General features: G+C 47.7%; 6 protein-coding genes across 6 annotated transcripts; all 6 read left to right on the forward strand.

The window, feature by feature from the left end:
* Positions 1–1,129: 1,129 nt before the first annotated feature.
* Positions 1,130–3,470, forward strand: N7520_010363 (Zn(II)2Cys6 transcription factor domain-containing protein; the record flags this gene model as incomplete). The annotated part of the gene is made up of 2 exons (XM_057144296.1): positions 1,130–3,317; positions 3,370–3,470. The coding sequence occupies 2 exons, from the start codon at positions 1,130–1,132 to the stop codon at positions 3,468–3,470; spliced, it is 2,289 nt and encodes a 762-aa protein (XP_056990050.1).
* Positions 3,471–8,949: 5,479 nt separating this feature from the next.
* On the forward strand, positions 8,950–12,086 carry N7520_010364 (glycoside hydrolase family 31 protein; the record flags this gene model as incomplete). The annotated part of the gene is made up of 4 exons (XM_057144297.1): positions 8,950–9,650; positions 9,700–10,107; positions 10,156–10,326; positions 10,373–12,086. 4 exons carry the CDS (start codon positions 8,950–8,952, stop codon positions 12,084–12,086), a joined length of 2,994 nt encoding a protein of 997 aa, XP_056990051.1.
* Positions 12,087–12,350: 264 nt separating this feature from the next.
* N7520_010365 (uncharacterized protein) lies at positions 12,351–12,566 on the forward strand (the record flags this gene model as incomplete). The annotated part of the gene is made up of 1 exon (XM_057144298.1): positions 12,351–12,566. The coding sequence occupies one exon, from the start codon at positions 12,351–12,353 to the stop codon at positions 12,564–12,566; it is 216 nt and encodes a 71-aa protein (XP_056990052.1).
* A 1,612-nt stretch (positions 12,567–14,178) lies between these two features.
* N7520_010366 (alpha-amylase) lies at positions 14,179–16,039 on the forward strand (the record flags this gene model as incomplete). The annotated part of the gene is made up of 8 exons (XM_057144299.1): positions 14,179–14,337; positions 14,397–14,435; positions 14,484–14,599; positions 14,649–14,757; positions 14,808–15,036; positions 15,091–15,253; positions 15,311–15,698; positions 15,758–16,039. 8 exons carry the CDS (start codon positions 14,179–14,181, stop codon positions 16,037–16,039), a joined length of 1,485 nt encoding a protein of 494 aa, XP_056990053.1.
* A 569-nt stretch (positions 16,040–16,608) lies between these two features.
* N7520_010367 (pyrroline-5-carboxylate reductase family protein) lies at positions 16,609–17,507 on the forward strand (the record flags this gene model as incomplete). The annotated part of the gene is made up of 2 exons (XM_057144300.1): positions 16,609–17,158; positions 17,215–17,507. 2 exons carry the CDS (start codon positions 16,609–16,611, stop codon positions 17,505–17,507), a joined length of 843 nt encoding a protein of 280 aa, XP_056990054.1.
* Positions 17,508–22,407: 4,900 nt separating this feature from the next.
* On the forward strand, positions 22,408–23,428 carry N7520_010368 (homeobox domain-containing protein; the record flags this gene model as incomplete). The annotated part of the gene is made up of 3 exons (XM_057144301.1): positions 22,408–22,509; positions 22,561–23,247; positions 23,312–23,428. The coding sequence occupies 3 exons, from the start codon at positions 22,408–22,410 to the stop codon at positions 23,426–23,428; spliced, it is 906 nt and encodes a 301-aa protein (XP_056990055.1).
* Between the last annotated feature and the right edge of the window lie 714 nt (positions 23,429–24,142).

Below are 24,142 nucleotides of genomic sequence, written 5' to 3' on the forward strand. Positions count from 1 at the left end.
AAACTGGCTGCACGCGACGGTGGCTGGTGCATATAATCCTCCAACATCCGTGGCGGTCCCTTCTCTTTCCCTCCCTTGCTGGCTGCATGTGCCTCTCGGTCCTCCAACCTTGGAAAATTGGAAAACTGCGGGTTGGGCTCCTATTCAAGTTGACCTGTCCGGTCTTATCCCAAGGGAAGATTTTCAAATTCAGGGTTCATGGTGAGATCCGTTTCTGGGTAAATTACCCCTCTCTCCAGCAGATCGGCCGGAAATCCCTGCTCTTTTGCCTGCAGTAAGCCCCCACATTGATGCCTTAGCACGTATGAGGAATGGTGGCACTGTAGGGAGGAACTTTGAGTACGAATCAGAGAGACGGTTTGCTACATTCTAATAGACTATTGGAGAAAATTATGGGTTCTGAACTGTGTCACGATCCGATGTCAGATCGTCTAGAACAGCAGCACGGACCTTTTGTGTTATTGCCACGCATTTTGCTCTTCTGTTTTTCCCATGTGCGGATCCTTGGCTTCTTTGCCCTCGTCTTTCTCGTCTCTTTTTTCTCTTTTTCTCTTTTTATCTTTCTCCACTGATCTCCCGTTCCCGACCCGTGTCATGTTGTCCGCTCAATTCCGCGGAGGAGATCTTTTGTACTCCGTGTTCCATACTCCCGAGTAAACAAATAAAATTATAGAATTAACCTATAGAGCTGAAAGACAGAAGAAAAGAGTCATCACCCTATATAAGAATCTCATCCCGTTCTCTATCTTGTCCTCCCTTAGGTTATCGAAACCTTGCTAAACCAAGAATTTCGTATGTACAGTAGTCTTTGACTAGTGATTCAACCAACGCATGGATCATGGGACTTTCCAGAACTTCCAATCAGACAAGATTGAATCCACTAGTTCACTTAGTTTTCAACAAAAAAACAATCGGAAGAAGAGCGTGGAATTAAGCAAGCCCAGCCATTCCCCACTCTACCACGATAACTCCCCTAGCGCATCTCTTTGCTCACCGCTGCTTTGTCCCCCCCACCGCCTCTGCTTCGCTTTTCTTCTCCCCTCAGGCTGTGTCACTCTCACTCTGTGAAGGCCCTTTTCATCCAGGCTGGTCCTTCTCTTCTTCTAACACATCTCGAAATTTCGGCAATATGTCGAATGTTGATCTAAATGATGCTCTTATCGGCGTCGACTACGATTCCAGAGGTTATCTACAAACATGGCCCGTGACAGTAGACCAACATACACGGTCAGACGAAACCCATGATTTAACGCCCCTACAAACCAGCGGTCACCCTATGGAACAGTCGGTGGCCCAGGATCCCAATCTAATGGTCGACTGGCACTACCATCAGCACTTGCAACAAACCCCTCATCATCACCATCTGTCGTATTCAACCGAGGACCCGTCCGCCCCCCAATTTGCTGCTGCGAGCTATGGGATGGCCATTCAGTCGTCCCCGGTGGATCTGATGGCCGGTCCTCAGGGTCAGATGAGTGCTGGTCTACTCGATGGTCCCTATCTGCCGCTATCTGCCCCCGATATGGTGCCATTTACCTATCACGACTTTCAGGCCGACTTGATGGGTTTCCCTAATGGACTTCCGGAAGTTTCATACGCCCCGCACCCAGTGCTGGAGAGTAGCTCCCCCACCGATACCTATCTCGAGGTCCGTTCCCTCTCGAGCAGCGACAATGGGTGGAGCACGGTGGATCACCGTCGCTCACTTGATTTCGGCTTCCCTGAGCAGGGCGTCTTCGTCAACCCTACCCAGACACTTCACGACCGCAGTCTTTCCGAGTCATCATATTCAACCTCCTACGGTAGCTTTATTGATATCGCCCACCCGATTAGTTCACCTGGATCTGAAGGCCACATGGATCTGCCCTACAACCACCCTGCTCTGAGCTTCGCTGGAACCTCCCCGCCCAATAACGTTCTTGTCCGCCATGAGCGTTCTTCCCAGGGCTCTCGCTCACCCTCTGCCGTCAGTCCCAGTGCCATGGTTCGCCCGATCCCCGTGCCAATTAAGAAGTCTACCTCGCCCAGTCGCTCTTCTGGTTCCCACTCGTCAGCTTCACCCCCAAGTCGGAAGCCCTCAAGAAAGAGTCCAATTGCCGCCAAGAACTCCGAAACCAAGGTTCGCAAGCAATCTCAGACCGGCAAGCCCGAGACCGAAAAGCGGGTTGGCAAGCGGAAGGGTCCCCTGAAGCCGGACCAGCGGAAGCAGGCGAGCGAAATACGCAAGTTGCGTGCTTGCTTGCGCTGCAAGTTCCTCAAGAAGACCTGTGATAAGGGCGAGCCCTGTGCTGGTTGCCAGCCATCGCATGCGCGATTATGGCAGGTGCCCTGCACGCGTATTGATATCAAGGAGATTGGCTTTTTCATGAAAGACTGGAAGGCAGACTACGAGCGCCACATCTCCATGGGATTCTCCGTGGGCAACATCAAGGGCTTCTCGGACCAGGAACGCACTCTGTTCATCACACATGGCTATGGACAGATGCTGCCGATCAAGGCTCGGGAAGTCTACGTCCGTGATGAACAGTGCTTCACCATTGACTGGGTGGAGTCCTTGCACCGCGAGCCAACACAATACGAAGTTGAGACCGCCAAACTCTCTGCTGGCATGGAGGGTATCTCGCACGCGACCTTGTCTGACTACCTGGACCGCCACATCGACGGTAACGGCACCTTTGAGAAGTTTGTCGACGACTACTTTGAGGGCACTCCATTCTTGACCCAGATGCTGAAGACCGCTTTCCGCTATTACTACCGCACCAAGCTACCCGTCATCCGCAAAGCATTGAAGCTGATCATTGCTTATAACCTGACTCTCCACGTCACCATGGTGGAAGGTCTCGGTGAAGATGATAACTTCTTGGGCCGTATTCCGCAGGCGTCCTCCAAGTTCCGAGGCAAGACCATGGCCCCCGTGATGATCAACTTCCAGATCAAGTGTGCTATGGCCAGCATGTGGCGTGAGCTCCAGAAAGATGTCTTGGAGGAGCTCTCTGCGCTGTACTCGAGTGTATACAGTGGTGAGAAACTGAAGAACTGGCCTACTATCTTCATCCTGGCTTCCATTCTATTGGCTGTCTGGGAGGAGATGCAGTTCGACCAACACTATCGCACCCCAGACCAGGCTGCCGTTGATAAGTTCTGCACTGATATGGAGACCACTCCTGTCGGTGTCATTGTCGGACTGTTCCAGGCCATCTCGCAGAAGCTGCCTCCTTTCACTGAGTGGGACTCGCAAAAGCACCACCAAGTTCTGTACTCCAACCCCGATGTATGCAATACTATGACCGAGGTCCGCCAACATGTCGAGCAACACGGTAAGCATAATGTTCCAACCCAGTCGAAATCTCAAAACTAATATCATTCCAGAAAACTACCTGCGGGGTCGCTCCAACTCGGCATTCAACCGTGACGACTTTGACTGCCTCTCCAACAAATTTGTTTCCCGTCTCGTTATTCGCGCCAACTAAATGACCCGATGCGCTTGCGCACGATGATGATTTGAACATGACCTGTTTTCAACAGCAAATTACTCCAGCGATTTGTTTCTTTACTGCGCCAAGATGACCTGGATGATCAATGCGAAATACGTCGTAACGATGCGCCAGCGTATCCACCACTCTTTATGATTACCTATACCTGACTCCTAGTGAGAAGGACCCGTGTCTTGCATTTTCATTTTCGGTTCCTGGGAACCGCCTTTCTTTATCTCCAATTTTCCTTTTCCTTTTCTCTTTCCCCTGTCGAAGATCTCTGTTTCTGAGCCTCGTTCTGTGTTTCTACTCCTGTTTTTGTGGTATAACCTTTCTCGCATAGCTCCCAGCGATGAACGAGGATCACGATTTTTATGAACTGTGTACGGCCGTGTGTTATTCGTTTTATTTATTGCTTATTGTTTTTTATTTATTTATTTACCTGGCATCAAGCGCTGTGTGCAGACCTGGTCGCATTCTTGTGGCTGTCGGCATTGTTGATTTGTTTTTGGATCCGGAGTCGCCGAGCATAACGGCGCCTGACAAGGGTGGATTTCTCTGCCTTTTAGCAAATTGCGGGATCTTGTCTATATATCCTTCATTAGCGATACCAATATTCTTTAAGTAAACCGTCCAAAAAAAAAAACTCGGATTGACTTTCCATTATCACTAGTTGACTATAGTATAAAGTAACGGTTTGGTAGGAATTGGTAAAGTTTGACGATCATTTATCCCGGATGCATCACCTGACTGGCTAAGTATAGAAAAAAGGGGGGCGCAAGTCTCCATAGTGAAGGCCGTAATCAGTTTATCTGGTCACTATAGCCGCTAGACTCCATTTCAGGTTCCACCCCCTCTTTTGACGATAAGACTCACACGTCATCGATACCTTAGGAGACACGGCAAGCCATGTTTGAAACTCTGTAAGAACTCCGTACTGGAGAGGGATTTAATTTAGTGAAAAATTCTATTCTATTTGCGCTAAAGGAAAAACCCGGGAACAAGAATTTTCAATTTTGCCCATGCCACTGGTGGCGTCAATGACCTGTTCCTAACTTTATTGACTCATCCGGCATCCGGCATCCAACTTCTAGTACTTTCCCATTTGCTCTCGCGTCACAGCCTTTCTTAGTCAGACGCCTCGCCCCCTCCGCTTCGAACTACTTAATCCCCTCTTTCTCCTCTCCCAACCTTCCCTCCATCACTCACTCCCAACCCCTTTCTTCATCGCCTACACCTTAACTCATCACTGTCATCATCTAATAACCTCCGCCATCATGCAGATCTTCGTCAAGACTCGTGAGTCCTCCCCTTATCTCCAGCCCCTGCCTATGTTGGTGCCTGGATGTCGCAAAGCATCCTCACCGCCACCTTGACGACACTTGACTAACTTTCATTCACAGTGACCGGCAAGACCATCACCCTTGAGGTTGAGTCCTCTGATACCATCGACAACGTCAAGTCCAAGATTCAGGACAAGGAGGGCATTCCCCCGGACCAGCAGCGTCTTATTTTCGCTGGAAAGCAGCTGGAGGACGGCCGCACCCTGTCGGACTACAACATTCAGAAGGAGTCCACCCTGCACTTGGTCCTCCGTCTTCGTGGTGGTATGCAGATCTTCGTCAAGACCTTGACTGGCAAGACCATCACTCTTGAGGTTGAATCCAGCGACACCATCGATAATGTCAAGTCCAAGATTCAGGACAAGGAGGGCATTCCTCCTGACCAGCAGCGCCTGATCTTCGCCGGCAAGCAGCTGGAGGACGGTCGCACTCTCTCAGACTACAACATCCAGAAGGAATCCACTCTCCACTTGGTTCTCCGTCTCCGTGGTGGTATGCAGATTTTCGTTAAGACTCTCACTGGAAAGACTATTACTCTAGAAGTGGAGTCCTCCGACACTATCGATAACGTGAAGAGCAAGATCCAAGACAAAGAGGGCATTCCCCCAGACCAGCAGCGTCTCATTTTCGCCGGCAAGCAACTTGAGGACGGTCGCACACTCTCCGATTACAACATTCAAAAGGAATCTACACTTCACTTGGTGCTCCGCCTCCGTGGTGGTATGCAGATTTTCGTTAAGACTCTTACTGGAAAGACTATTACTCTAGAAGTGGAGTCCTCCGACACTATCGATAACGTGAAGAGCAAGATCCAAGACAAGGAGGGTATCCCCCCAGACCAGCAGCGTCTCATTTTCGCTGGTAAGCAGTTGGAGGACGGTCGCACCCTCTCCGACTACAACATTCAGAAGGAGTCCACTCTCCACCTGGTCCTTCGTCTCCGTGGTGGCCAGTAATCACCACCTCTCCTATTATGATTTCCTTATGATGGGTCCTACGGGTCCTGCATGGCGTTCGGTCGGGCTTTGAAGCTGAGGCTTCTTTCCTTTTCTATTTCACTGGTTAAACGGGTTTTATTTTACACCTTAGCTGGTATCCCACTCTCTATTACAACTACCCAATGAATTACTCATGGCTGCACTAGCCGGCTATACACATTTCCGTTCCATTGTAGACATTGTAGACAGAGCAGTATTCGTGTTCTTTGCCACCGGTCAATATGACTAACGCCACCCGTGGCTTGTGGCCAGACTTCAACTCCACCCGATTTGCCTCCGCATTTTGGCTATCACGTGGGTCTGCTTATCTTTCCTTTTTCTTATCGCGCGTAAACAACTCCACTTCCTGCAATCAATATTGGATTAACTCCACTTTTTGAGATTATTTCTTTTATATTCAATGAGTGTGAATAATTGCATCTAAGATGATGACGAACAGTATTGAACTGAGCCGCTCTACTGCCGGTACGAAGAACAAACGCCTTCAGCCCTCCCAATGGTGGGCCTCAGGCTTAACTTCTCTCAACAGAGTAAGCGTTCCCACACCAACCAGGCCTTACTGCCGCTGAGTGGCTTGTGGTCAATCCTAACGACAGGGATCTGGAAAAAGATAAAACCATTGCGGCCAAAATCCCGACCTGAAGACCTGCTTGTGTTTGAGGAAAAAAATGTCCCCTAAGGTTCGCCTGAGACATATAATCGTGAATAGTCAGAGTGAGGCTCAATTTCGATTCTGACCCGCAACCATGACCTCGCCTCATGCGCAAGAATATCCAAACAGCGACTACAACACACAGAGAGGTGCCGTATTTGGCGGGAACATTGACGCGGCGCGCGATATCAACATTAGTGAGTGGAAATCCCGCGAAGCGTGGTCCTACTTACTGACGATGCCGTGCTCGAATTGAATAGCTCTATAACTACGCTTCAACCTCTGGCCCGATCGATCCATAACTCCCTTTTTACTGCCCCCGAACTCTTTTAAAAGGTTCAAAGGGAGCTCAGCGACCTGCTCGTTATTCTTGAGATAACGGAGCAGAATTCTGCTGAACTCCAGGCGGGCTGAACTCCAGGCGGATAGTCCCACAGTCCCAGGTTCTCAGAAGTTTGCAACGATTTGAAACAATGCCACGATGCCCTGCTGGAGCTGAAAACCATAGACCATTTCGATAGCGTTGGGCCTACTACGCAGGTGACCTGGGAAAGACTGGGTTGGCGTGAAAATGAACTGGCCTCTATCAAGGCTTGAATCGAATCTCATTCTCGTACTTTGAACCATTTGAATACAGCCGCAATTATGTATGTTCTGCCATTGGCTCGCTCTGGTCTCTTTTTTTTTAACCCCCCGATGAAACGAACAAAAAGTGACTGCAGCTCCTCACAAGAAAACACTAGACGAATGCTCGAAACCTTTCCAAGGGAGGTTCGTACTGGTGCTCAGGATCGATCTGAAATCTTATCTGATTCTCTCAAGAAAGATGAGAGACGAAATTGGTGAATGCTACGGAAGGAGCTACAAAGCTTTGGCATTTCCCCTGGGAATTTCTCGCGGCATCGGGCTATAATCACCTCTACACTGAGATCAGAGTTGGTGATACGCCTGTGGATATTTCGAGCTTTACTGGAGGCAACAAAAGAGAATCAGAACATCAGCACTTGCATCCCCTGAGTCAATGCTCACTAGGGCATGAGATCTCTAGGGAGTCGTCTCGAGATCTTCCATTTAACAATGCCGAAAAGAAAATGGAATGCGACCTTTGCGGCTCCAAATGGCGCTATTTTAATAATGGCAGCAGCCGCGATGATTCGAAAAACACGAGAATTCTCAAGCTTCTTCGCTCTTGGATACTTGGCAGATTTCTTTGAATGAAATACTATCGAGAGAAGTTACGTCACGGGTATGACATTGCGCCTTATTCACTGGCAATGTTCATTTTGTTGAACGCAACTTTCAGACACCCAGCTCTTGCTTCTTAGGCAGAATTAGGGCTGCTGGCAGGTTAGGCTTGCTCAATGATGGGAAGATATATGGATCCCATAAACAGATTCTAAAAAATTTTGATGATGTGGAACTAAAGACTTTTCAACCCATACAAGCCTATGCTCTCCAGGATTGTCCAATTTGCCAGGTACACGTCTGCTCATCACACCTTGGCAAGAACACAAGGGCGGCATCAAGGGGCTCTGTACTACAAATGTGGTCCGTTGCACTCAACACCGGTTGCTATACAAATCAGTGGCAACACCAAGATCCGGTCAACCATGCGACTAAACAGAGAGGTAATGACGAGTGATCATCAAAGGGGAATCTACCTCTTCATTACTTTGGTACAGTGAGGGGAAGTGCCACCAGGCAAGCCGGATGCAAGTTGATACCCTGCATCAAGCCATACCCAGTGGATCCATCGTATTTCGCCGCTCATGTAACACCGAGATATTGGCGACGAATTTCCCGTTCCCCAGAATCTGGCTTGACTGTCGGTATTCCCCGATTGTCTCAGCATGATCACATTGATTATCGTCCTATGTCATTGACATCTAGCCAGAAAACATATATCAGTCGGCTTAAGCTGTATTTATGCTATAGAGCATTGACCCGTTCTTCTCTTACTTAGATTCTAGCCTGTTTTTATGCAATAACATTAAGTGCAGGTACACCCCGCGTTGCAAATACGCAATTCAAGGGTCTACACATTAGGGCCGGGCGTTTATCGGAGAATTGACCAATCAAAAGCTCAGGCTCTTACTTCTCCCGGGGGAAAATGAAGCTCCACAAGTGGGTTTGAACAAGTCTTTCGACAAACAAAATGGCTTTATTTGTACAAACATTGCAAATTGTATGACGATCCCATGTTGTTTACCCCAGTGAAACCACTCAGGAATGCAACTCCAAGGCCGATCCCGCCAGCCTCGGGAATTCAACGGCGTTTCAACACTGTATTCGGTGTGTTGGGATTAGCGCTCAATTTCGAGCTCGGAGAAATCGTCACGCTATGACACCCTTGCCTCTGGTTACTGTGACCCTATAAGAAGTTGTGAGAAGTGTCGGTCTTAGCAGTTCTCTGCAAAAAAGTTTCAAGGGGTTCAACCAAAGCTGTGTTTTGAAAAGGACTGGCACAGAACAATCCACGAGTTATGGTTCGATCCACGGGCTTTTTAGCTGCTGCTTGCCTTTTGCAAAGTGTTTACGGAGCTAGCTTGACACAGGCGCGGAGTACTACTGCCAGCGCGGTATATTCTCAGTTTACGGTCCCCGCTGCAGCTGACGAAGGGGCTACCTTGATTGCCAACATCGACGATCCCGAAGCCGTCAATGCGCAGTCGGCTTGTCCTGGATACAAGGCATCCAATGTCCACCAAGATTCTAATGGGTTGACGGCGACTTTAAAATTGGCTGGTAATCCATGCAACGCATACGGAACTGATGTGGACTCGTTGGATTTGTCGATCACGTACCTTGCGACCGATCGGCTAAACGTTCAGATCACACCGACCTATATTGGTCCATCGAACGAGTCGTGGTTTCTGCTTCCCGAGGACCTTGTGCCCCGGGCAAAGGCAGATAAAAGCGCATCTAGAGCAGAGAGTGAAATCGAGATCTTATGGACTAATGAGCCATCTTTCGGTTTCAAGTTGATTCGCAAGTCTAACAACGATGTGATCTTTGATACAACCGGAACTGTTTTGGTCTTTGAGAACCAATTCATTGAGTTTGTCACTGCTTTGCCACAAGACTACAACCTTTACGGCATCGGCGAACACATTGGGCAATTGCGACTCTTGCAGAACAAAACACTCACGCTTTATGCCTCGGATACTGGGGACCCAATTGATGGGTGAGTTCTCTTGCCTGGATTTTATGATGAAGCTGATTTACGTCTACAGCAATATTTATGGATCTCATCCATTCTACCTCGACACTCGCTATTACGAGGTCGATGGTAAAGGTCGCCACACCCTGGTGACGAGCGACCAGACCGACCAGACCAAAGATTATGTCTCCTATTCTCATGGTGTTTTCTTGAGAAATGCTCACGGCCAGGAAGTCCTTACGCGGACGGCAAGCCTCATTTGGCGTACTCTTGGCGGCAGTATTGACTTGACTTTCTACTCTGGTCCAACTCAAGCCGATGTCACAAGAGATTATCAAGTCAGTACTGTTGGTCTTCCGGCGATGCAGCAATATTTCTCGTTTGGCTACCACCAGTGTCGATGGGGCTACCAGAACTGGTCTGTGATGGATTCTGTCTTGTCCAACTTTGAGAAATTCGAGATTCCCCTGGAAACTCTTTGGTAAGCTCTCAAACTTGCTACGTCAATTCTTATCTAACCTCTTCACAGGAATGATATTGATTACATGAAGTCGTACCGCGATTTTGATAATGACCCAATTCGTTTTGGATATACTGAAGGTGAAGAATTTCTGCAAAAGCTGCACGATGGCGGTCGCCATTATGTTCCCATCGTCGATTCTGCTCTTTACATCCCTAATCCTAACAATGAGTCCGACGCGTATGTTTTATCTCCATCATTCACAAACAAGCACTAACATTCATAGCTACGATACATACACTCGCGGAGCCAAAGTTGATGCTTTCCTGAAGAACCCTGATGGAACCACCTATATCGGTGAGGTTTGGCCTGGATACACAGTGTTCCCCGATTGGCACAACCCTCAGGCCCGGGCATTCTGGGCAAACGAGCTTGTCACATGGAGCAAAAAGATTGCATTCGACGGAATTTGGATCGACATGAGTGAAGTCTCATCCTTCTGTGTTGGTAGCTGCGGAACCTACAATCTGAGCTTAAACCCGGTCCACCCTTCATTCTCACTCCCTGGAGAAGCGGGAAATGTTATATATGACTATCCTGAGTGGTTCAATGTCACAAATTCGACCGAGGCTGCATCCGCCGTGGCGGCATCGTCGAGCCAAGCTGCAGCTGCCAGCACCGCTGGAACCGAGTCAACCTCAACGGTGTCTTACCTCCGCACGTCTCCTACACCGGGCGTGCGTGACATCAACTACCCTCCATATGTTATCAACCACGATCAGACCGGTCACGACTTGGCAGTCCACGCGGTATCTCCGAATGCCACACACAGTGACGGTGTCCAGGAATACGACGTCCACAACCTTTGGGGCTACCAGATTCTGAACGCCACTTACTACGGATTGCGCGAGGTCGACCCAGTGAAGCGCCCATTTATTATCGGCCGCTCAACCTTTGCAGGAGCCGGAAAGTGGGCAGGTCACTGGGGTGGTGATAACGCCTCCAAGTGGGCGTATATGTTCTTCTCCATCCCCCAGGCACTGTCGTTCTCTCTATTCGGTATCCCCATGTTCGGCGTTGACACCTGCGGTTTCAACGGGAACAGTGATGAAGAACTGTGCAACCGATGGATGCAACTGTCGGCATTCTTCCCCTTCTACCGGAACCACAATGAGCTCTCTACTATCAGCCAGGAGCCTTATCAATGGGCGTCGGTCATTGATGCATCCAAGTCGGCCATGAAGATCCGCTACGCCATCCTTCCCTACTTCTACACCCTGTTCCATCTCGCTCACACCACCGGCTCGACTGTCATGCGGGCGCTGGCCTGGGAATTCCCCAACGACCCCTCGCTAGCCAACGTGAACACCCAATTCCTCCTCGGTCCCTCGATCATGGTTATTCCCGTTCTCGAGCCCCAGGTTGACTACGTCCGCGGAGTTTTCCCTGGTGTCAAGCAAGGTGAGATCTGGTATGACTGGTACAACCACACTGCCGTCAACGCCCAGCCAGGAGTGAATACCACTATCTCTGCTCCACTGGGCCACATTCCCGTTTACCTTCGTGGTGGCAGCATTATTCCCATGCAAGAGCCCGCCTTGACTACCCGTGCGGCTCGCAACTCCCCATGGTCTCTCCTCGCTTCTCTCGATGGTAGCCAAAATGCCTCGGGACAGCTATACCTTGACGACGGAGAGAGCGTTACCCCCAATGCTACACTCAGTGTGTCGTTCACAGCTACCCAGTCTGGCATCTCTGCTAAGAGAGAAGGAAACTGGAAAGACGCGAACCCACTTGCCAATATCACCGTGTTGGGATTAAAGCCACATCACTCGAGCGCGAGTAAGGGTATCAAATCAGTGACTCTGAATGGCAAGGCGGCTCCTTCGGCGTCTGCCAACTATGATCCTAATTTGCACATTCTGACTATTACCGGCCTGCAAAATGTTGAGTTGTTCAAAGACAATGCCTGGGAGGAGGACTGGGTTATCACATGGTAGTGAGCCAGCGATAAAGATATCACTTAATCTATTGTTATTAAATAATGGATCGAAATCAGTTTCGCAAGTTTTACAGAGATTCTTTCTGGAACCCTCTTCCAAAACATACGATACCTATTATGGTTACCCTACCCCTGACTCCCTTTTCGGCAGTATTCCAGTACAGTTGTAAATACCGGCCTGTGAATGGCTGCCGTGATGTGTTGGTATGGTCTTGTACTTTTTCTGCAAGCAAGCCAAACTTGGGCTACTCGATCCCACCAAATGACCGACCCCCACTTCGCAGGTCAACATGGAACTAGCTACGACGATCTATATCACCTCTACCGCAGGCGCAGATACTACTCTTACCACTACCAAGTCTTCTATTACGACCACTTCTTCCATTACAATCGACTCTTCTATCGCATCCGACTTTTCTACCGCAACCCACTCTTCTATCGCAACCAATTCTCCTACCTCAAGCACTACAACCGTTGAGTCAACCGCATCATCTAAGGGAATAGAATGAAAGATATGGGATATCAATACCATTGTAGACCAGTTGACCAAAGACTTCGGCAAAGTCTTCATTTTTGGTATGACTTGAGAATAGGCTGACAGAGGTGGGACGTGAATAGCTTGTATGTGGTTGATCCCCTCCTGCTTGATAGATGACTTGAAGATCAATAAGCTGTCAGAGATGGGACGTGGACAGGTTGTATGTGGTTTATCCTACTCCTGAGAGATGCCTTCATAATGCCTTTATATTGACCAAATCTAGTAAATACCTTGTGTATGATACGCCTGGTACTACTGTGGCATCAGCAAGCCTTATTGATGTAAGAACTAAGAATCGCGCTGTCATTGCCGTCCACTGATATATATGTTTGCTAGCATATCCGAACTACACATGCCTCTCCAAGGGGATGTGGCGTTAAACAATTCGGCTTTTGGATTAGATATGGTTCATGAGTTGCCTTGGTTAGGGTTTTTCCTATTGAGTTAGGTTTCCCTTGACTGTCATGCGAATGCAAAGGCTTCTTCTATCATGCTTCTACAGCTACTGTATCTGAACCCCAAACTTTCTCGCTTGAATACCTGAAAACCGGGGATCACTCATCCAAATAAAGCCACGATATACGGCTTCTAGGATAGGCAGTTTCTTTTCATGTTCCTGACCTAGTACAATATATCCTTCATGGAAGCCGGCATATTCGGGATTTCATTCCCCTACCCCTACTCCCGTTACGGGCAGACTTGAAGATTACCGAGAATTTTCAGCCAGCTTTTGTCGCATCATGAACTTACGGTTACAGAATTGGACACTCGTAGGCAGGGGAATCTTGAGTGATCTGCAAACCATGATCTACAGACCCGTTCCGTTTTAAGTAACAAATACAATAGATCATGCAATCCAAAACACATTCGTTAAACCAATAATATATCTGAAGTCACATACTTGTAAGGCAGGTCAGCCCGAGCCGAATGATTCGCTAACATGGAGACACCTGTACCCTGTGATCGACATCGGAACAACCGCTCCAATCAAACCACTCCATTCAGCCCCCATTGAAACCCTATGCGTGGCAGTGATGGAAAATTAAGGATTGACGTTTTCTCCAATGCCGATTTCCTACTCGCTCTGACTCGCAATCTTGTAGCCCGTGCCTGGCGAATACCGGCGACCCCGCATGAAACCCTTCATAATCAAACTTGAGTTTAAGCGAACTGTATCACGTTCTTGCCTTGTGAGATATCACTATTGGCTGGAGTGGTTAAATGCCCCTGGTTACTAGTGGTTGTGTTTTGAAGGTTAGTTACCCCTTTATTGTCGCCGGATATCATCCGTGTGATAGATCATTTGCCCAATTCTGACAGACTCGACTAAGAAAAGGTGGGTTATCAATATTGACGCCACATTTATTACTTGACTATTTGATCCCTCGGTCGCGGCTACTCAGGGCTGTTCAGTCGATCCACCCGGTTCTTATTCCCGATGGATCTGAATTGACTCCATTTAGCTTGTTTCAAATTGACATCACGGAAAAACTCGACATAAAAATTTCTTCGCCATCGTCGATTTTCTCTTCACACGGTCAGTCGATGCGATATGTCCTTCTGGCGCTTTTTCGGGCTCGCGAGCTTAGTTGGCTCGACTCTCGCGGCCACTCCGGCACAATGGCGTACTCGGTCTATTTATTTCATGCTCACGGATCGGTTTGCACGGACTGATGGCTCAACCACTGCTACATGTGATACAAATGATAGGGTAAGTGTATCAAGAAATCTTCAAGGTTGTCGACGAACAAGGGGCTTATTGAATTTTAGGTCTATTGTGGTGGCTCTTGGCAGGGTATCATCAACCAGGTACTGACCGATTTGCTACGCGATATGGCATTGTACTAACAAATGAAGCTGGATTATATCCAAGGAATGGGGTTTACTGCTATCTGGATCACTCCTGTTACTGAGCAGCTCCCTCAGCATACGGCTGATGGCTCCGCATATCACGGGTACTGGCAACAAGACATGTGAGTGAACTGGATCCTTTCGTGACGTGTTGCTACTAACAATCCTAAGCTACTCTGTCAACTCGAATTTCGGCACGGCAGATGATCTCAAATCTTTGGCTTCGGCACTTCACGATCGCGATATGTACCTTATGGTCGATGTTGTGACCAATCACATGGTCAGTCTCAAATCGATCCAACAAAAGGCGTTTATTGACTGTTTAGACAGGGTTATGCAGGAGCTGGAGATACTGTGGACTACAATATTTTTAAGCCCTTCAATTTTGAGGATTATTTCCATTCCTATTGCGAGATCACGGACTATAGTAACTTGACTATGGTTGAAAAATGCTGGGAAGGGGACACTACTGTCTCGTTACCTGATCTCAACACAGAGTCCACCACAGTGCAAAATATTTGGAATGGCTGGATCACAGATCTTGTTTCGAATTATTCCAGTAAGACCCTCAGACCCCCACCTCGCAATGATCACGGTTACTAATTTGACAAAGTTGACGGTCTGCGCATCGACTCCGTCTTGGAGGTTCAGAAAGGCTTCTGGGCCGGCTTTGAGGATGCCGCTGGGGTCTACTGTGTTGGCGAAGTATTCAACGGTGATCCAACATTAGCCTGCCCGTATCAGGAAGTCATGGATGGTATTCTCGACTACCCGATGTATGTTCTTCTTCTTCTTCTTCTTCTTGATAAGTAGCGAGAAACTGATACCAATAGGTACTACCCTCTCCTCCGAGCCTTCGAATCTACCAGTGGAAGTATCATTGGTTTGTACAACATGATCAATACGGTGAAATCCGATTGCTCCGACTCAACTCTCCTTGGCACTTTTATCGAGAACCATGACAATCCCCGCTTTGCATCATACACCGAAGACATGTCTCTAGCCAAAAACGTGGCCGTTTTCACCATCATGTCAGATGGTATCCCGATCATTTATGCAGGACAAGAACAGCACTACAATGGCGGTAGCGATCCCTACAACCGTGAAGCTACCTGGTTGTCTGGCTACAATACCAGCAGCGAGTTATACACGCTTATCGCGCAGACGAATGCCATCCGGAATAAGGCGATCTATCAGGCCGAGGACTATATCACTTACAAGGTATATTCAACAGTATGAAAGTAGGATTTTATTTGTTTCGTACTAATGCGAATCACTAGAATTACCCCATCTACCAAGATGATACTACCTTGGCAATGCGCAAGGGCTATGACGGCACGCAGACTATCACTATCCTTTCTAACCTCGGCGAGGATGGAAGTAAATACACCCTCTCGCTGTCGGACACGGGCTTTGTTGCTGGTCTGGCGGTTACGGAGATCTTTACTTGTACGAGCCTTATTGTTGATGATAGTGGCAATGTTGCGGTTCCCATGGGCGGTGGGGAGCCACGGATTCTATATCCTACTACTGAGCTTATTGGGTCTACTCTTTGTGCATAGCTAATGTCATGATATTTAATGTCAGGACTTGGGCAAGAACAGAATGGGGTTTGGTTGTTGGGTTATTTTAGGTAAAGCCTAGTAGCATGATATTATGTATGTAGTAAGCAGCCCAAATATAGAATATAATGTACCGCCCTAAATACACACCCTAGATCCATCCATACCCTGGAAATGCCCGTTCTACCCCAATATTTCATCCTTCAACTACTAAAATACTCATTGGCCGGCACAATGGCTGTTGGTACACTGGCCGCGGCGTCCCGGCTGACCGGCCCGGTGCGCGATAAGCAGTCACGTGTCTGTTCTAGGGTCACTACCGATGTGTCATGATTGATATTTTGCGGGGTCAAATGGCATTTAGAATAGCTTAAATATACCAGTTCCCCATTTCCTGTGTATTTCGATATATAATGCTCAGACATCCTTTCCCTTCAACCGATACCGGAACATTGTTGCTTGTCCGTACATTGTACCCCACCTCCGATAAGTCAGCCAAAGTGGGGGATTTTCAACATCAAGAACATTGAACTAGCAACCTACGATTAACATACCCCACAAACAACACAATGCCCTCCCTCCAAGACAGCAAGCTCGCCTTCATCGGCGGTGGCAACATGGCCTCCGCCATTATCGGCGGCCTCGTGACCAAGGGTGTCAACAAGCAGAACATCATTGTTTCCGAGCCGTGGGACGTTAACCGGGAGAAGCTCGCGGCCGTGGGTGTGAAGACAACCACCGACAACACCGAAGCTGGCGCCAATGCCGATATCGTCATCATCGCCGTCAAACCCCAGGTCACCAAGGTTGTCTGCGAGGAGCTGGGCGCTTCCTGGTCCCAGCGCGCATCCCTACCCGTTGTCGTCAGCATCGCCGCCGGAATCACACTCAGCAGCTTGCAAGAGTGGTCGCGAACCTCTGACGGACGTTCCGCACATGTTGTTCGCGTTATGCCGAACACCCCTGCGCTCGTCAGTGAGGGTGCATCTGGTGCTTATGCGAGCGCCGACCTCACCGCGGAAGAGAAGGAGCTCGTGAACGCGCTTTTGAGCAGTGTCAGTAAGGCTACCGAGTGGGTGGACAAGGAAGAGCTTCTTGATGTTGTGACTGGTCTTTCTGGTAAGCAATGACTCTAGGATGTCGGCTTGGGAATTTTCTAACTTCTTCATATCCAGGCTCCGGACCGGCCTACTTTTTCGCTATGGTGGAACATCTTATCGCTAGTGCTACGGCTTTGGGCTTGCCTCAGGAACAGGCGACTCGTTTGGCTACCCAGACTTGTCTTGGTGCTGGTAAGATGCTTGTCGAGTCGTCTGATGAGCCGGGTCAGTTGCGGAAGAACGTCACTAGTCCCAATGGAACTACATATGCTGCTCTGCAGAGCTTCGAGGCACAGGGCTTCAAAGAGATTGTTAACAAGGCTGTTCAGGCGGCTACTTCGCGGTCTGCGGAGTTGGGAAAGAACTAGATTAAGCTTGGAGAGTCAAAAAATATACCTCATTCTAGATAGGAAGAAACACAAAATATGCATGCCTAGGTGCTGAGTGATTTATGTTGGGTTGCGACCTGGGCTTTTCCATGCCTGCCATCCTTGAATAGCGTGGTCACTACTACCTAGATCGGTGACATAAATTCTGAACACATAAAAACCCTCGAGCAGTCTAGTCCACTCACAACTATTCATCTAAGCGCCTAATTTACTCGTCAGTTTCCCCCTGCCGTGAGGACATCAAAACAGCGGTCAAACAAAGATATCTTTACCTCTTTGGGACTAGTCAGTGCAATCGACGTAGGATTCATTGTTTTGTTTGTGCTTTGATGTTGTACGAGACCACTCAAGTTGCACAGCATACTGCACTTTTTACGGACTTGATGTCAATCCAGATATTGACTTCTAAGATGTATATTACTACAAAGACTTCCGATAATGAAAATGAGCGTTCATCAGTACATACGACCCTACTGACTTGCATGTGTATGATTATTGATATGCAGGAGATTCAATGTTTTATTCGTGCAATAGGCATTGTGTACATAGTAAGTCGCATACGTACTGTCCTGGGCACTTAGGCTCTTTATAGGATATAGGTACCTACCTAGTCCACAACGTCGAGCATATGGGATCAATCCACGTATTTGATGAACGCCATTCAAATATATGCCTTGAACCCACAATTCTGAAAATAGCACCTATATTGAAGAGAAGACTAAAAATGCGGGGACGAAGACATTCTCCAGATACAACCGATCCCACCCTTCCCACCTGGGCATTCTGCAAGACCTGGTAAAATTGAAATAAACCTATATCGGTTTCAGCCACACGTTCTAACATGTACTCAGGCTCACAACTGGAAATATGGTTCAATCATTACTGACAGACCGACCACTCCACTGGAATGTGATATAATGCTGCAATACCACCACATACGTCAGGGGCTGGTCCACGCCGTAGGGCGGAGGTCACACCCGCGGCCCGATGTCAATGAGTTACCGGGTCGACAGGGATGCGACCACAGATTGTTGGGGCCACCCTTGCTGGTATATCAAGCAAACAGTAGCAGCAGGAAGACCAAGAAATGAGAAATGAGAAATGGTAAGGTGGGATAGATAATTAGTCTCCTGCAGGGGCGAATCGCATCAAGTCGAATATTGGTAGACCACGTTGCATTTGTGATTGCTGCAGAACAATTGGCATGTAGCGAGGTAACTTGTTTGATGTATTGCAGTAAGACATACTTTACTACCAAAGTTCAAGTTTATATCCGTGGATCGTAAATGACCAAATTATAGAAATAGAACATTCAGAGTGGACCGATAGCTATAAGGTTTCGAGCGGATAGGATCATCCCAGAAACCACGGGGCTGGGACTGACAAGAACTTAACTTGAGTGACAGGAGCCGAACCCGAAGCCGCCAAACCAAGTGATATTGACAGATTCTACGGTAGTTGAATTTTGGATTTGAGAATTTCCTTGATTATGAATGTCCGTGCTGTTTGGCGCCACTACTCACATTCCGGACTGATATTTGGTGTTTGACCGATGCAGTTGTGATTTCAATCTCTCGTAAAACTCAACTAAAACTAAAACCAAAAGATGAGATCAGATCAGATCAGATCAGATTATATTGACCCAGGTACCCGGAAAAGTGGATAAATCACGAAGAGAAAAAGCCAAAATAACAAAACAAGATAAAATACAAAAGTAGTACGGAGCGGGAAACAAGTCTAGGTACGGCAGAACCACAAAACTACAACTGCAGAAATGCAGAACTTTTGTGAACTACCAAAGGATTAAATAACTACCTATATAAGTAGGTCACGACAGAAATAAGGTTCCTCTTACCGCGACTCAAAAATGGGATCGGCCATAGTGACGGTAACTTGTTCCAAGTACCGGGTTAGCAGCATGCATTGCATGACAAATTCTTACTGGATGATCTGCATACTCCATATGCACGATCTCGGATCTTACAAATTTGAGTCGATCTGTCATGGGAGATTTTTCTTTTTTCTTCTGTTGGCTTGTTGCTTTGCCGTGCCTGAACCCGCAAGACCAAAAGTGGGGATCGGACGAATCTGTCGGTCATTTGCTTTTTTTTTCTTTCTCGTTCTCGCTCTCGGTCTTTTTAATCGTTATTGATTCTGATTTCGATTTGAATTCAAATGTCACTTGACATGAAGTAATGGGTAAAAAAAAAAAAAAAAGATCAGCAAGGATCAAGATCGGGCGATCTCGCCCTTGAATGATGGACGAATCACGCTCATGGGAGAACAAGGCAGATCAAGATCCAAGGCCTCGTGGAGGCTGGGTCCGAATTCCACATCTTTCCGGCTCCGACAGGGGGTAGATCGGGTTGGTCAAGTGGAGTAAAGAATGGTTAATCGTGTGGCGTGCCATGGCTAGCTTTGGTGATTAAGCTCCGGGTTGATTGCCTTGTTTAGTTAAGACAGTTTACATGGTCAGAGTTTACTTGAGTTGGAGTTTGTTGGTTCGATGCGACTGCGGAACAGGTCCGAGATGTCGTGCACCCCAACGGGATCTAGGTATCACATTGATGGAATTTGACAGGGATCATCCCGAAAAGTAGGGATATAATGGGGAGCCTGATCCTGTGTCCCAAGTTGTTTGACCTTTATTTTATCTCCCACAATACTGTACTGACCAAGGAATCCGAGAATGACTAGCTCGCGGTCCTATGCCTAGGCTGGCAAGTGGGCACATCCCATTGTCCAGCCCCACTGAGGATCTCCGACCGGAGAGCTGGACTGAGTCTTGCGCCATTATTGATAGCCCAAGGTGGACCTTCAAGTGGGGACTAGGGAATTTTTTCCCTCTGCCGTGCTGAATCGTACGAAGCACAGAGTAGATATACGCGAGACGCGAGCCGCATAATACGTCAAATCAGCACAAGGCAACTCCCTAGTGTCGGAAAAGTGTGAAGCAAAGTTCTGTCACATCGAGGGGTACTCAATTCCCGGGGACGCCATCTAACCACGTCAGTCTGCCACACTAAGGTTTCCTTTTCCCCACCCCAATGGATCAAAAGGTTCAACAAATGGTAGAAAATTAAAATAAAAAGAGAAAAGAGATGTCATATGCATGATGCTTGCCCGGAAAATCAGCTGCATTCCCTAAAGAACCAAAGGAGCAGAATCGGTAAAACAGATTGCCATCACCTTCAATTTTTCAATTTCCAATATCCTTTTAAATTCTCGTCGCGTCATGAATGGATCCAAGCGGATTCTTGAGTGATCTGACGTACGGCAGACCAAAGACCGAGTGGATCTTGTGCGCCACACTCTGTATGGTTCATCTCGAAGGAAGTGGAGTCGATTTGAAGAACCCCTAGGCGATCTGCCCATCCCTGTCCGGGTTACGCCAAGACACCACACCACGGATACCAACCCCTCTAGCTGCACTCCCTGTGGTCGATCGATCTCCATGGCTACCGATCAGAGGCTCGTAAATTAGATCGAACGGATGTGTACCGTCATACCCCGGCCCAAAAAAAGGAAACACCCCATCGATTCAACCCACCGGGATAAGCTCCTCCTCGGGACGAGTAGTGATAGGATCGGTTCCCAGTCCACTGTCTGACAGGGTGGAACCATCTCCCCCGGGCTGAGAAAAGCGGTGATCTTGCTAGACTTGGATTACATGATCCACTTTTTGAGTTTTACCATACAATTACAGAAATTACAGAAATTACATTTTGGATTCACGTGGAAAACTTGGGCTCACTATTCATTTCTCCACTGGGTTACGGAGTAAAAGGTAAAGCCAGGAAAAAAGGGAAAAAGGAAAAAAATAACTCCTCAAAAAAGCAATCTTATGGATTCTGGATTTCCAAGTATTTGAATTAATTGAGTTCAGCTTGACTCAGGAACATTTAGTAGAATGCCGCTCTCCACTTTCTCTCCCCCCCCCCCCCCTGCTGTATTTTGCCCATACTATGTACCCCTATGGTATGTGTTGATACTTGGATCTATGGGAATTCCGGACCTTACCGATTGATCGGATCTGATTTAAAAACATTTTTTAAAATAGAAATATCCATTTACATTAATATTAATTTTTTAAATTTGAATTATCATTTATCATGAATCATTTATCATTTATTGAATTTTCTTCTCAAGTACTAGTTCCAAACTTAAACCAGCCCAGAATCGGAGATCGCATTTCATGGATCTGTTAACCCCAAATATGTGTTTGATGGTTCAGGTTTTATGGTTGAAGTTATTCTAATTTCCAACCATTGGTTATTTGATAAATCAAAAATCAAATCTCAAAATCAAAAATGAAAATACTTATAGAAAAAAATAACAAATTCTTCCACTAGCGTCGAAAGGGAAACAGTTCCTGACGCCACTGGATAGATCCTGGCACTAAAATCAGACTATTTCCAGGTTGACAGGAACCAAAGATCCTTGGCACTATCTGTCAAGGACAACCTTACTGCTCCGGGTTCTTGTGATTTGCACCCCTCTTCTCCGCTCTGCATGCCTTGACACGGTAGGTGGTGGCTCCGTAGTTTGTGGCTCCCAGTACCCACTTGTGCCCACGATCGTCATTTTTCTGGACCCCCCCTGTTCTTCCCTTTCCATGGACATGTAACAGCTGGTTTATTTTAAAATGTACTTATGCCCTGCATTATTTGGAGATCCCATATCCTCTTCCATTCCAACCTTGCTTGATCTTGGCTCTGCCATGTCAACGTAAATCAGCCCAGTTTCCCATGTGAGTTCCTTTTCTTTCTCTAAACCCTGAGCTATTGCTATTGCTATTGCTGTTGCTGACCGCCTGTATAGTTGTTCCTTGTTGAAACTGCTGTTGTCCATACCTTATTCTTTGCTCTATACTCTGTCTATGTCCCAGTCCCGTGAGTTGGACGAGGATACCGACATGGCCATTTCATATGCAAGCCGGCCCCCGGCTGGTCATTCTCAACAACTCCCATCATTCCGCGAGGTGAGATGAATCCAATATCCAACAAACCCCACCAAAACTTATCCGTCCTAGCTTCTCCCACCTCACTTACACGACGAGATCGACTCTTCCTCATACTATAATTCTCGACCCCAATCACAAGACCGTCCTGGATCCGGACATGGTCACGAAATCGCCGATCCTCGCTCTATCCCTGGCTACCCCACAAACCAGTCACCAAAAGCACCTTACGGAGAACTACCCCACGAATACACCACCCGTACAGGCGAACACCCACGGCCCATGGGAGATCACTTAAACATGCGGCTCGAGAACTCCGCACGAGGACCCAGTCCCATTCTCCCGCCGATCCGAGACTTGGGATCCATGCCAGATCGAAAGGGTTACCAGGACAGCAGGATGGCGCCGCGTTCTGATCCCTATGCGCATGAGTACCGGCAAGCTGCCATGCCCGCGCAGATGATGGACCGAAGACCCGAACAGTACAGTGCAAATATGATACATGGCCACGTGCCATATGGACACCCGATGGGATTCCCGGAGGAGCAGATGTCGCCTGCGATGATGGGACATCCTCAGGCCAATTTCGGAGTTATGGGAGACCAGATTGATCCCAAGAGTAAACGGCGTCGGGGAAACTTACCCAAGCCTGTTACTGATATCTTGCGTACCTGGTTCCATGATCATTTGGATCATCCTTATCCTAGCGAAGAAGATAAGCAGCAGTTCATGACTCGGACTGGTCTTTCAATAAGCCAGGTAAGGAACATGACCTGGAACTGGAACAGGACCTGGGTTGGAATGAAAGCTGACAGGATTTTAGATTAGCAATTGGTTCATCAATGCCCGGCGGCGACAACTCCCTGCTTTGCGCAACCAGATGCGAGGCGGAGGTGACGATTCGCGGCATTCGCCCTTTAGCGATGTCGAAGGGGTCTGAGTCCTGAGTCTGAGTTGGCATTCGCCTCATGCCAAGACGCGCATGCTCAGCATTTTTACGAATACCGCATCATCATTAACTCACTTACGGCCTTTATTACTATTATTACCGCATACAACGATACACGGCATCGAGCGTTCATTCGGATCACTTCACGACCGGAAGGTTCTTCCATTTTCTTACGACTCACGGGCTGGAGATAGACTGGCATTATTCTCTTCTCCTATGTCTTTTTTATTCTATTTTCTTTACAAGTTTCGAGACTGCCGATTTGCTGGATTGCGGGATACTTTGCTTTATCAGAAGGCCCCTAGTTCAGGACAGGGGAACCTTGCAGATATCATTTCTTGATACCCTTTTTTATCTGATGTGATATGTTATTTACCAAGCGGGGTTGTTACAGGTTGGATTTGGGATTCATGGGAATTTATTTTTTTATCGGGATTCGACACTTGCACTGCAACTGCGTTGCGCATCGCATTGTATCTTCAAAACGCATCGCATCGTGGCATCGTGTCAGACCATTACATTGGAAATTGCATTATTCGGCGTTCTATCGGCTGTATCGGCTATCATTACAGATTTCAACCAAAGGATCTCAATTCTGATGTACTGCGTACTGTAATTCATTTCTTTTCTCTTTTCTCCCCCTTGTATTCCGTCTCCCTTATTTCAAGGTGGGGAACTACCAATCTTCCCCACCAGGTAATAGAT

The sequence above is a fragment of the Penicillium odoratum genome (genome assembly GCF_028828045.1).
Source record: "Penicillium odoratum strain IBT 22623 chromosome Unknown utg000008l_segment0_segment0, whole genome shotgun sequence".
Taxonomy (NCBI): Eukaryota; Fungi; Ascomycota; class Eurotiomycetes; order Eurotiales; family Aspergillaceae; genus Penicillium; species Penicillium odoratum.